The 13,494-nt window shown below is 37.1% G+C and overlaps 1 protein-coding gene across 3 annotated transcripts in view; it reads left to right on the top strand.

Moving 5' to 3' along the window:
• Positions 1-13,494, top strand: part of MAP3K7 (mitogen-activated protein kinase kinase kinase 7) — a 66,151-nt gene that overhangs the window by 18,273 nt on the left and 34,384 nt on the right. For all 3 annotated transcript variants that reach the window (XR_011568465.1, XM_070796068.1, XM_070796069.1), the window contains exons 4-8: positions 508-553; positions 1,656-1,794; positions 5,575-5,699; positions 9,740-9,868; positions 11,863-11,993. Coding sequence is in view for 2 of the 3 variants with exons in the window: in XM_070796068.1 (XP_070652169.1) it covers positions 508-553; positions 1,656-1,794; positions 5,575-5,699; positions 9,740-9,868; positions 11,863-11,993 (570 nt within the window). In the remaining variant the exon portion in view is untranslated. The remainder of the gene's footprint in view (positions 1-507; positions 554-1,655; positions 1,795-5,574; positions 5,700-9,739; positions 9,869-11,862; positions 11,994-13,494) is intronic.

Genomic DNA, 13,494 nt, shown 5'->3' on the forward strand with positions numbered 1-13,494 from the left:
GTGCTTCTAATCTGTTAGCAACACAGTATAAGGGAAGAGTTATCTTGGGTGGTCTTATCCAGTAACCTCATCTTCTTTGGAGGTTCAGAATAACCTGTGATAGCCTCTGTTCATTTGCGCTGGAAAGTGAAAGTGAAGTCGCTCAGTCATGTCCGACTCTTTGCGACCCCATGGACTGCAGCCTACCAGGCTCCTCTGTCCATGGGATTTTCCAGGCAATAGTACTGGAGTGGATTGCCATTTCCTTCTCCAGGGGAAAAATCCCCAAAGATCTTGTGATTATGTTTTTATATACATCTTCACACTTAGACAGTGGGCCCCTAGAAGACAAGGTCTTAGATCATGATACCTTTTTTTTTTTTTCCTCTAGTGCTATTCAGATACTAGGGACCAAAAGAATGATTTTTAAGTGCATTTATAAAATCAAAGCTTGATCTAAGTTGTCTTTCAAGTTCCCTAGGATGCTGTAGCTCTGTGGTTAATTATTCTGGCATATGTTTCCTTCAGGTGTGTCTTGTAATGGAATATGCTGAAGGGGGCTCCTTGTATAATGGTGAGTGTCATTAGACCTGTCTTTATTAGAGTAAAATAATTGAAAAGCTTTTAATACAAACTGTAAGTTACTTAATGTTCTTCACAATTTATCCTCAGAGTCCCAAAAGGAGATAGTTAAGAAAAGAAATCTGCCAAAGATTAAAAATCTGCTAAAGACAAGAGGCTACAACATTAGTATGTGAAATTTAGACGTCTAAGTATAGTAATCTTTTAAATTGATGGTACTTTTCATAATGTTAAAAGCATTACTTGCTTTTTAAATAGATTTTAAAGTATCTTCATACTTACAACCTTTTCTTTTTGCCCTGTCTTAGCTTTCAATCTCCTCATTTTAGAACTTTTTAACTACACATCCTTATTCTTCATTTTGCTTTTTTTTCCCCAAAAAAATAAATTTGTGAAAATGTTCACTTTATGGAACATTTTAGTAACAATGAAAGGAAACTGTATTATTTAGTTCCCTTTATAAAACAGAGCTAATCCATTTAGTTACCTGTGTAGAACAGAGCTGTTTCACTCTAAGAAACACCAACCATATATATAGTCTCTTGTCACACCATTTGTATAACATGTAGCATTTTATTTAGCTATGTCTCCTGCTCATGTGTTTGTCATTGTTAATGGCTGTCTAATACTTCTGTGTTTTATTTTGAATTACTTCTAGTTTTTAGCTATTATAGAAAGCATAATTGTAAACATTTCAATGCACATTATTTTGTTTTCTTCTATACTATTTGTATCTCTCTGAAAGTACAGTATGCTATCAGATGCTTATAATTTATATTATTGTATGCAAGACTGCATCTATTGAGATTAAAAAATGTGGTAATATATATTAATTGTATTTGAATGTCCTATTAAATGTCCTATTTAGATGTCCTATTTGGATGTCCTATTAAATGTTAGGTACTTATGTGGTAGTTATCCATTTGAAATCATTAGCTGTTTCTATCTTTTTATTGAGAAAAGAAGGAGAAGCAGGGCCGACGGGAGCACGTGTAGGAAAATGCCCAGTCATGTGTTCTGACAGTGCTGTATTCACCTTATGTCTTTTGTTATATGCAATAAAGTTCTTTTTAGTTTGTGCCTTCCTTTTGCAGTGCTGCATGGTGCTGAACCATTGCCATATTACACCGCTGCCCACGCAATGAGTTGGTGTTTACAGTGTTCCCAAGGAGTGGCTTATCTTCACAGCATGCAGCCCAAAGCTCTAATCCACAGGGACCTGAAACCACCAAAGTAAGTTCTAATAATGTGGTCTCTCTCTTGGCACCCCCCACCCACTCCTGAATTTAAGCTGGTCATTGCACATCAGTTTTTCTTTTCTCTTCCCTTTTAGCTTGCTGAAGAATGTGTATTTTTATTCTTTTAACATTGTTTATTTTTAACACACCTCCATCATTTAGCCATCTAAACTTGCATTTTAGAACGTTGTCTTCAGTGGCATTTTTATTTCAGTGGCATCTTTATTTTTAATAACTTCTGCCTTAGACTAGCGTACTTCTAGAGTCTGGTAGTCTGTGTGTCCTGTTTTGTGCCCACGGTATATATTGGTTTCCCTGAACAGTTTCGTGAGAGCAGAGACAAGCCTGTCTTGATCCCCATTGTATCCCTAATAAGCACAGTGTCCACACATAGTCAGCATTCTACCACACTACACAGGGTGGTTATTTTGTTTGCATTTTTTTTTATAATGGTTTTATAATGGTGGTTATATTATTTGCATTTTCAGAGAAAGGCAAAGGGCATTGCTGGCACATCTGAGTAGAAACTGAAAATACTCTGAATTTCTTTATATTGTGGATTCTGGGACTTTGAAAGAACTTCAAAATTCCCTAAATAAATATTTTTAAAGGCTAAAACTTCAGAGATTTTTTTCCCCCCCAGGGGTACTCAAGTTAAAGAAAACATACATATTTTTGTCCCCATTTCTCTCTAATTTTTCTCTTTTCTATCCACCTGTGACAAAAAATCCCCCTGTGCCCTTTCTCCTCTGCTGCTGGCCATCACATGGGTTCTCAGATAAGAGGTTTCCCCTAGGAAATTATCAGAAGTATTCCATTCTCTTGACAGTGATTTAAAGCATCAAAGCATCCCTTCCAGGTAGACCTTCCCACTCTCCTTTCTAAGCTGATGCACTCTACATAGGTTTCAACTCTTGGAGTCTCCATTCTCACTAGTGTACCTTACTTCCACCTCCAAGCTTAAACTGATTTCTCTTTCCCTGGGTCCTTGGTCAAATAATGTTTAAGTCCCAGGTTTATGATACTTCTTTTTAACTTGACTCCCGAGATTGTTGTTGTAGCTACCTATCTTGGCTAGTAAAGAAGAAAGCAGATTTTTTGGTCCCTGTTTTGGGAGATTGTGTTCTCCTTTCCTGTCTCCCCACATTAACAGAGTTGAATTATCAAAGCAAATTTGTGAAAATCATAGCTCTTATCCAGGAACAAACTGGCTGGTTCAAAGGATGAGGCATGAAGATGTCATGCCTTCATGATGCAAAGATGAGGCATGAAGCATCGTTGTCCTGGAGGAGCCAGAACCCATTAGATGGAACACCCGTCTGCACCGGGGCATGTTTGGCTTTGAAATGACTAATGAGTTATTAAACGATATACTTTAAAATAATCTCACAAGAGATGTTTTTTAACATCTTTTAGATTCCATAATTACACAGCTTAAACATCTACTTCCATTCTCCATTCAACCATACCTGTAGATCCATAAATTTTAGGCTTATTTGACCAACCTATTTAGACAGACCAGCTGTATCTTACCAAAGTCATCTGCAGCTAGGGCCTCTGGTTTCGCTAATAAATACCATTAACATATTTATAAGAGAGATGGTCTAGGTCGTTCATTCCTCTCGGGCATTCTTACAGTTGGACTCATGGTGCAGTGTTGAAAATTGCCTGTGGGGCACCCTGTATACAAATTGGGCTTTATCACTAGAATTTATTTTTTAGAAGGTGCTGGGGAAAAGGAAACTCTTGGAATGGCTGTACTTCCATGTATAATTGCATATACTATCTTATTGTCCCTGGAAAACCTGTGGAGTCTCCAGTCAGGAGGAGTTTTTTAGAATGGCACAGAAAGAAGGCACCTGATGATACAATTAGGTGTTTCATACAGCATCAGCTTGTGCCCCTACTTTAGTTAGCTTTTTGCTAGTTCATTCAGAATCTTATGATTAAAGGGGTATTCATTGTAAATAGTAATAATATAAAAGTCATTCAGAAAAATTACTGTAATATTTTGAATATACTAGGATGAAACCAAGAAGTCAGTTACAGAATCTCTTGGATAAAGAGTAGTAAGAACTTAGTAATGGTGAAACAAGGAAAAATTTTTTGTTTGTTTAAGTGTATATAAAGGTAATTTGCACTTAGCATTCTTTCCACTTAAATTATCACAGTATTTGTGGCATTATGGAGATATGAATAGTAGTTTATCTGGCTTATTTTAGTCATGATGGACTAAAAAAAAAAACTAATATTCTAAATAATCTGTCCAGTTAGAATTTTGGAACAGAATTATATGCAAAGAATTTATAACTTTATGTAAATATCTGTATATAATGATATGAAAAAAATATCCTGGTAAGGGAATAAAGCAACATTATGTATAGTGTAACCTATACATGCTTAAATCCCCGTATACTGCTCTTGACGGTGCTCACAGGGATCGTGAGTAACGTGGCTTTGACTCTTAAACTCACGTGAGAAGAATTTGGTCCTCCAGCAATATGGCAAACTGGGTAAACTGCAGAAACACCCAGCACCAAACCCAGAGGCGCCACATACCACAGCAAACACGCTTGACGTGCATGGTGACCTTACAAGAAGACAAGGCTTCAAACCCAGGGGTGCCACATACCACAGCAAACACGCTTGACGTGCACGGTGATCTTACAAGAAGACAAGGGCAGCATTAAGCCAAAGAGAGAGAGCTGAACCCTAAATGGGTTCGGTGGTTTGTGGGTTTTGCTTCTAAAGTTCAAAGTGAACGTTCCTGATTCATGTCCCAGACTCCGCCTGTCTTGTATGTCAGAATCCTCTGCATTCAGTGACATATAGGGAAAGGAGTTTATATATATATACACACACACATATATATATGTAGGAGATTTTTATGGACCAGGCTTGAAGGTGAAGTACATCACATTCTACTGGCTAGAATGGTTATGATAACCACACCTAATTGCTCAGAAGGCTGAGAAATGTACCTAAAAAGGAAAGGAAATAGGGTCAGTGAACAGCTAAGCAGTCTTGCTACATTAGGCTAACTAAAGACTCATTTCTGTTTACAGTAAGGTTAATAAGAGCAAAGAAGGTTTGGAAACTTCTGGCACCATGATCCATAGTAAGAAGTACTTCACAGTCTGTTGTGTGTGCATTATAATGTGTGTAGACCTGAAACTGAACTTTTCTGAAACAATATTTAGTCTTAGTAGTTGTGATACACTTTGATATTTCCAGTTTTTTTTTTTAATGCTGTCATAATCTTCTGGGTTGTTTTGCAATCTAGGTCCCCAGATATGTGATCTAGAATTGTTATGATTTAGATTTTATGACTAGGTTTCTACTTGCACCTTAAAAAACACTGGGGTAGGCAGGTAAAGTATAGGAGCCAACAGTTTATGAAGGTATTGATATCTAGCCACTCCTATTTCAGAACACCTTAATGTTCACTTACTACATGTTTTTTAAAACCCCATATTTTGGCCCAGAGAGAAGCATAATCAAGAAAAATTATGGAGATAGAGATGGAGACATCAGAATTTGAGTCTAGCAGTCACCCTAAGAACTGGCTTAAAGTCAACTTTTGCCAATATTCCTCTATATTATTAAGCTATTACAGGTGACTGGTTCACATTTTACAGAAGTTGAATGGTGACATTTTGCTTATTAACCTTTTCTATTTCCTCAAATATCTCTTTTATTGTAGAATCAGATACTGGTCTTATAACCTTTAATTCATTTTTTGGTTTATTTTTTGTCTCGTTTGTTTTTTAAACAGCTTGCTGCTGGTTGCAGGGGGGACAGTTTTAAAAATCTGTGATTTTGGTACAGCCTGTGACATTCAGACTCACATGACCAACAATAAGGGGAGTGCTGCTTGGATGGCACCTGAAGTTTTTGAAGGTAAAATAGCAAAAGCATGATGTGACTGATAATCTGCCTTATTACCCCATGTAAATCCAACGTGTTTATGGCTTTCCCCTATTTACATGATTTTATTTCTACATGGCGTTTACGCAAGATACTTCCTAAAGTCTAAGGAGGTACTGCATAAATACAGCCTTAGATCTTGAATCTCATAGCAGGATTTCGGTTGTCTGTGAAGTTCAGGCATATGTGCAGTTGATCCTCATGCTCAGATTCCATAACAGCAAAATTGCCTACCAAAATTGCCTAAAATCAGTACTCATAATTCTTTTCATAGGTTATTCACAGGTATGCACAGAGCAGGAAAAAATTTTGAGTTGCCCAGCACTCACATTCCCGGCTGAGGTCACACAAGGCACTGCTCTGCCCTCTTGTGTCAGTTCTCACACTGTATCACCTCTGTGATCTATTGAGTGCCTCATTTTTTCCCCTTTTTTGTACTTTGTGTTGATGATTTCACAGTTTAAAATGGCCTCTACGAGTAATATTGAAGTGCTTTCTAGTGTTCCTAAGTGTCAGAAGGCTGTGATGTGTCTTACAGAGAAAATGCGCTTGCTAGCTAATCTGCATTCAGGCATGAGTTACAGTGCTTTTGGCCATGAGTTTAATATTAATGAATCAACGATTTATATTAAAAAAGATGTTTTAAATAGAAACACATAAAACAAGGTTAATATATTGATAAGTTGACAAAAACATTGTGAAGAGGCTCACAGGAACCCAGTCCTGTATTGCCTCCTGGAGGAAATGATTCAGTGTTTACAAATTAACAATTCAGTTCAGTTCAGTCGCTCAGTCGTGTCCAACTCTTTGCGACCCCATGGACAGCAGCACACCAGGCCTTCCTGTCCATTGCCAACTCTTGAAGCTTACTCAGACTCATGTCCATTAAGTTGGTGATGCCATCCAACCATCTCATCCTCTGTCAGCCCCTTCTCCTCCTGCCTTCAATCTTTCCCAGCATCAGGGTCTTTTCAGATGAGTCAGTTCTTCGCATCAGGTGGCCAAAGTATTGGAATTTCAGCTTTAGCATCAGTCCTTCCAATGAATATTCAGGACGGATTTCCTTTAGGATGGACTGGTTGGATCTCCTTGCAGTCCAAGGGACTTTCAAGAGTCTTCTCCATCACCACAGTTCAAAAGCATCAATTCTTCGGCGCTCAGCTTTCTTTATAGTCCAACTCTCACATCCATACATGACCACTGGAAGAACTATAGCCTTGACTAGATGGACCTTTGTTGGCAAAGTAATATCTCTGCTTTTTAATAAGCTGTCTAGGTTGGTCATAACTTTTCTTCCTAGGAGCAAACGTCTTTTAATTTCATGGCTGCAGTCACCATCTGCAGTGATTTGGGAGCCCCAAAAAATAGTCTCTCAGTGTTTCCATTGTTTCTCCATCTATTTGCCATGAAGTGATGGGACCAGATGCGATGACCTTAGTTTTCTGAATGTTGAGTTTTAAGCCAACTCTTTCACATTCCTCTTTCACTTTCATCAAGAGGTTCTTTAGTTCTTCTTTGCTTCCTGCCTTAAGGGCAGTGTCATCTGCATATCTGAGCTTTTTGATATTTCTCCCAGCAGTCTTGATTCCAGCTTGTGCTTCATCCAGCCCAGCTTTTCTCATGATGTACTCTGCATATAAGTTAAATAAGTGAGGTGACAGTATTCAGCCTTGACATACTCCTTTCCCTATTTGGAACCAGTGTGTTGTTCCATGTCCAGTGTCCATTTCTAGCTGTTGCTTCCTGACCTGCATACAGATTTCTCAGGAGGTAGGTCAGGTGGTCTGGAATTCCCATCTCTTTAAGAATTTCCAGAGTTTATCGTGGTCCACACAGTCAAAGGTTTGGCATAGTCAATAAAGCAGAAGTAGATGTTTTTCTGGAACTCTCTTACTTTTTTGATGATCCTTTGGATGTTGGCAATTTGATCTCTGGTTCCTCTGCCTTTTCTAAATCCAGCTTGAACATCTGGAAGTTCACGGTTCATGTACTATTGAAGCCTGGCTTGGAGAATTTTGAGCATTACTTTACTAGCGTGTGAGATGAGTACAATTGTGTGGTAGTTTCAGCATTCTTTGGCATTGCCTTTCTTGCTGCTGCTGCTGCTGCTAAGTTGCTTCAGTTGTGTCCGACTCTTAGTGACCCCATGGACTGCAGCCCACCAGACTCCTCCGTCCATGGAATTTTCCAGGCAGTGGGGTGCCATTGCCTTGTCCGTGCCTTTCTTAGGGATTGGAATGAAAACTGACCTTTTCCAGTCCTGTTCACTGCAAACTTTATAAGACAATACAGGGCATAACGAGAACCAAGTGTGCTTTGTGTTGGTTTCCTAGTGATTAAAAATCGGCCCTTCAAAGCTTAAATGAGTGTGCCTTAGAAAGAATGCAAGTAACTGGACAGAAGTGTGATGCTAAGGACAACAAATAAGGGATACCTTATGCTTTCTTTTACATCTGTGTATCTTAACTCAAGTTTTAAAAGAGTGATCCATAAATTGCATATGAGGTTTCTGTATAAAAACATCAATTGTCTTTTAAACAATTGAGAAAATTTGAACTGAAGACATGTGATTCATACATTAGAAGGTATGAGAGCCCATGAAACTCAGAAACATTCAATAATCGAATTCTGATTTTGACTTTTATTTTTGATGAATTTAAAGTTTTTTGTTCTTTGTTTTTAGCCACCAAGAGAAAGAAATTTGCTCTATAGCTGGTCCCTTGAGTGGAGCTATTTTGCCACAAAGTTCAGTTAAAAAGTTTGTGAACAAGCCAGCGTTAAATTATATAAGGTTAAATAATGCCACTTGTTTTAAGTTTGTGTGTAGAATACACATAATTGGCATTGTTTTGAAATTATTTATTTAATGTGACTTTCTTTGAGTTAAAATAGCACAGTTATTACTGTAGTGTGGAGAGCAGAAAGATTTGTTTTTACAGAAGAACCCAGAAATAAAAGTTACTCTTAATTGTTTAGAGAAACAAAACTCAGACTATTAGGCTATGTAGATTTCTTCATTTCTGAAAGATGTCAGCACCTGTGGTTCAGATCAGATTGTAATGTCATTGTCTGGTTTATAGTGCCCAGTGCCTGCAAAGTACATCCGTAGCTACTGTTGTAATAACTGATCATTCTTACAGTGGGTTGTTCATGGGTTTTAGGGTTTTGTTTGTTTGTTTATCAGCTGATTGACCAACCAACTTATAATTATGTGCATTTTGCTGCATAAATCAACTACTGTAAATTTGGTATTTGTAGTTTTCCTGCTTACAACTTACTTTTAAGTTTGCAAGTTAATAATTTATCTCACCAGATATTTTGGAAAAAAAGAATCTTCACACTAGATTAGAAATTTCTTCTGCTTTGATAGTGTTTTCCATCAAGAGAATGGGAGAAGAAAATTTTAAGGTTAAGAAATTCCAGAAAGGAGTAAGAAATTACATAAAGGAATGTACAAGTTGTTTTAATTCTCTGCCCCAGAGAAAATATGTTTAAATAAAAGATAAGGTCGACATTTCTTGACAAGAAGGTAGAAAATAACTAACTTTCTAAAGTGGGGTTTGTTTGTTTGTTTTTCTCTTTACTGGATGATAATTGCTTTACAGTGTGGTGGTCTCTGCTGTACATCAATGCAAATCAGTCATAACTATACATATATATGTGTGTGTGTGTGTGTATTCCCCCTTCCTTCTGAGCCTCCCTCCCCGACCCCCGACTCCAAGTCCAGGTCATCACAGAGTGCCATGCTGGGATCCCTGTGTTACATGGCAGCTTCCTGCTAGTTACCTATTTTATACATGATAGAGTAAGTTTTTGAGTACAATTTTAATACTTAACTCCTTTTAAAAATATATTTATTGCAAAGACTTGAGGTCTTCAGAAAGTTTCTCAGCCCTACCTGTGGCATTCTCTTGTTTTTGTACGTGATGCTTATTCTTAAAATTTATGAAAGCCATTACTTCTGTAAGTCATGTGGGGAAAAGTCTTGAAATTTTACTACCTTTTTTTTCTAGGTAGCAATTACAGTGAAAAATGTGATGTCTTCAGCTGGGGTATTATCCTTTGGGAAGTGATAACACGTCGGAAACCCTTTGATGAAATTGGTGGCCCGGCTTTCCGTATCATGTGGGCTGTTCATAACGGTTTGTGAAGTTTTTCGTCAGTATATTTTGTATATTTCTTATTTGGAAATTGTTTCTCCCCCAAAGAAGACCATTTATACCCAGTATTAAAGTATACGATTTCTTGTAACCAGCCTCAAGCCCTACCTGCCCTGAAACCAAGATCGAGCAGAGCTGGGGCAGTCCTGACTCTGGACAAAGCTGAGGTCTGCTGGCTGTGCCCGTGCGGAAGAGGCCATCAGTAGACAGCCAGAGCCAGCTGCCTCGTTGCCTCTCTCCAGCAGACAGGGACGTGCTGGACTGGACGCTGTGGGGAAAAAAAATTTCTCACATGGTTAAGATAATTAGGGAGCTATTGCTTTTTTCTCTTGAAGAAGCAGTGTCTCACTGAGGAGAGAAAGCAAAGCATATTCAGTAAGAGTTGTTACTTAAGCTATTCATAAAGGCAAAATACGAAGTGCATCACATAGTCTTGCTTTTTAGCTTCTCATTCATCTTTATGACGTGAGTGCTGTTATGTCCCATTTTACAGCTTTCCTTATTCGGAAGCTGAGACCTAGAGAAGCTAAGTAATTTGCCTAGGGTCACAGGTTTAGTGGAGAAGGCAATGGTAACCCACTCCAGTACTATTGCCTGGAAAATCCCATGGACAAAGGAGCCTGGTAGGCTGCAGTCCATGGGGTTGCTAAGAGTCGGGGCATGACTGAGCGACTTCACTTTCACTTTTCACTTTCATGCATTGGAGAAGGAAATGGCAACCCACTCCAGTATTCTTGCCTGGAGAATCCCAGGGATGGGGGAGCCTAGTGGGCTGCCGTGTACGGGGTCGTACAGAGTCGGACACGACTGAAGCGACTTAGCAGCAGCAGCAGCACAGGGTTAGTAAGTGGTGTTGCTGAGATTAGATCTGATGTTTCTGACTCAAATGTCCATATTTTTAAGTTATATTCATTTATGGACACAATGTCCTTGCATCCCTCCTAATCCCTTTATACCTCTAATTACAATGTTTCTAACCACTCATGATACTAGAATACATCTCCTTCATTAATCAATTTACTTTGCAGTTCCTTTGGGAAAATATACTTCTTGAAAGGAAATTGCTGAATCTTTTAACTTTTGCTGTCCTTCTCTGTTGTTTAATTTCTATCTCTTGATTATAATTACTCTGATTAATGGCATTTTTGACACACTATTCCACATGTGATAGAACAAATATCTGCCCCACTGTTTTGGTCATTCATCGACATGTCAAGGAGTCATTGGAGTAATCGTGTGTGTTTGCCAATTTCCGGTTCATTGTGCTACCTTTTCTGTGGTTATGGAGAATGCTAGAGCATTGACCAGGATGGTGTTTTCTTTTTCTGTCATGTGTCAGTAAAATTGAATGTCAGTGAAGTAAGAAATAAAAGAACTAACTTATTAATTGGTAAATTTACAAAGATTTCATTATAATCTAGCCCTTCTTTTAAGTTAGGGATCTTGCTAGTGATATTAGTCTTATTAAATTACACAAAAGTTGGCAGTTTTCAGCTTGTGAAATGACTGACTCACAGCTACTGTAAGGCCTGCCTCCCACAAAAGAACCGTTTAGAAGTCAGTGAGTGTAATACTATGTAATATATCAACTATGGTTGATGACTTTTGATATATGGAAGATGATTTTTCAAACAGATTTGAAATTTTTATGATAAATCTGAAAATACAGGTCAGATATGATTACCTTGAGTTACCATTCACACATTAAGCTGTTAACTATTTGTTAAAAGAGTGTTTATAGTAAATGAACTATTATTAACTCTCAGTCATAATGCATGTGAAAATTTTAATTTGGTTTCTCAAAAGGTGTAGATTCCCCTTTATGAAAATGCAATGTTTACCTAAAGGACAAAATAAATGTACTTTTATTCCTCCTAAAAAAATCTTGATTTAGAAAATAAATACCATGTTAGAAACTTATACTATTCTTTGAGTAAATACATTCTTTTCTCCCCTCCTGTAATTTTTAATTGCAGGTACTCGACCACCACTGATCAAAAATTTACCTAAGCCCATTGAGAGCCTGATGACTCGTTGTTGGTCTAAAGATCCTTCTCAGCGCCCTTCAATGGAGGAAATTGTGAAAATAATGACTCACTTGATGCGGGTATAATCCTTCTTTTGAGGGGCTTTGGGATTAAGGGACTTTTATATATACTGAGTTTTAATGAGATTTTAAAGTAAAGGGATATCATTTTTTTTTTTTTGTTTTATACTTTTTTGTATTTTCCACTTTAGAATGGGTATCATTACTCACATAATCAGAGGAGAAAACATTTTGGGAAAAAAAATCTAGTTCTTTATAATGGAAAGATGGCTAGACTAGGTCTCTGAACATGCTTTTTTCCTTCTGCTTAACTTGGTAGATTTATTTGTTACTCGGCCTGTTGCCTTATCTGTAATGTGAGAGAAGTTGAATTAGATGATCTCTAAAGCCTTTACATGGCTTGGGTATTTTATGACTCTAATTGTTGCTGAGTTATAAATTTTCTTGAGTACAAATCTTTATCAAGCAGTCATTTATGTAGCACACTAGAGAGGCTACATTCCCAGACACTTTTATTTAAGTGATTTTTACCTTTTGGTTTTCATTGTATATTTTCAGCTTTCCACTTGCCATTAAAAAGTTAAACTTTTTTCTAGGATCTGTAGAATTTTAGAATTTAGAAGAATCATTTTAAATAATTATTAGAATTTCCCAGTCTATAAATCAAACACTTTTGTTAGAATTATTTAAATCAATCTAGGCCTCTGGTTTTTTATGCACTAACAAATCTATCAAGTAGTACCTTGACTTGGAAATGTGAAAAGTGCCTGAATTTCAGAAAATTTGCTAAGCAGAAGAATCTTTCAGTCTCTTTGAATATAGATTAAGTGATTTCCTAAATGGCCACATAATTAATTTGTTCATTCTATTGAAAATAAGTTAGGCACAGCAGCTTAAACTCATCTTATTAAAGCTTAATTTCATATTGGAGAATAGCTGTATGTAGAATCCTGGGACCTAAAGATACACTCATAAGAAAACAACTCAGTAAAAATTAAAAAGTAGAGAAAACAGCTTGGTCTCCATAATCAAATACCTTAAAACTTTGGATTATATAAATTATTCAGATTTTGATTGTGCCTATCTGTGCTTTGTCTAATTTGAGAAGAAAACATTTCTCTTTTTTCTCCCTAAATTCTAATTTTTATCCAGCAGATATATCCAGTATTTTACCTCTGGTTCATAGAGTGACATTCATAATCTATCCTTGATATTTAAAATGTCTAACAAATTATTCCATGGCATACCATCTCTGTTGTCAGACTAGGTCATTTCAACACTTTAGAGATTTGCATCACTGCTATGAGAACATGAGTAATGTCTCATGTAATTATGAGGAATGATACTACTGTATTTCATATGTTCCTCTAGAGGAATATTGGCTGTTTTCTTCAAGATTATCTAGGCTCTGTGTAGGTAGATACATGGCATTGATAACAGTTGAAATTCAGAAGAGTTAGCACATCTTTGTATCTACAAATTTCCATATATGCCTTAGTGAAAATAAAGCAGCATTTTTGCTGCATTCAGATCTCAGCAAGGAAGTAATTCAAACATACTC

The sequence above is a fragment of the Bos indicus genome, chromosome 9, assembly GCF_029378745.1.
Source record: "Bos indicus isolate NIAB-ARS_2022 breed Sahiwal x Tharparkar chromosome 9, NIAB-ARS_B.indTharparkar_mat_pri_1.0, whole genome shotgun sequence".
Lineage (NCBI taxonomy): Eukaryota > Metazoa > Chordata > Mammalia > Artiodactyla > Bovidae > Bos > Bos indicus.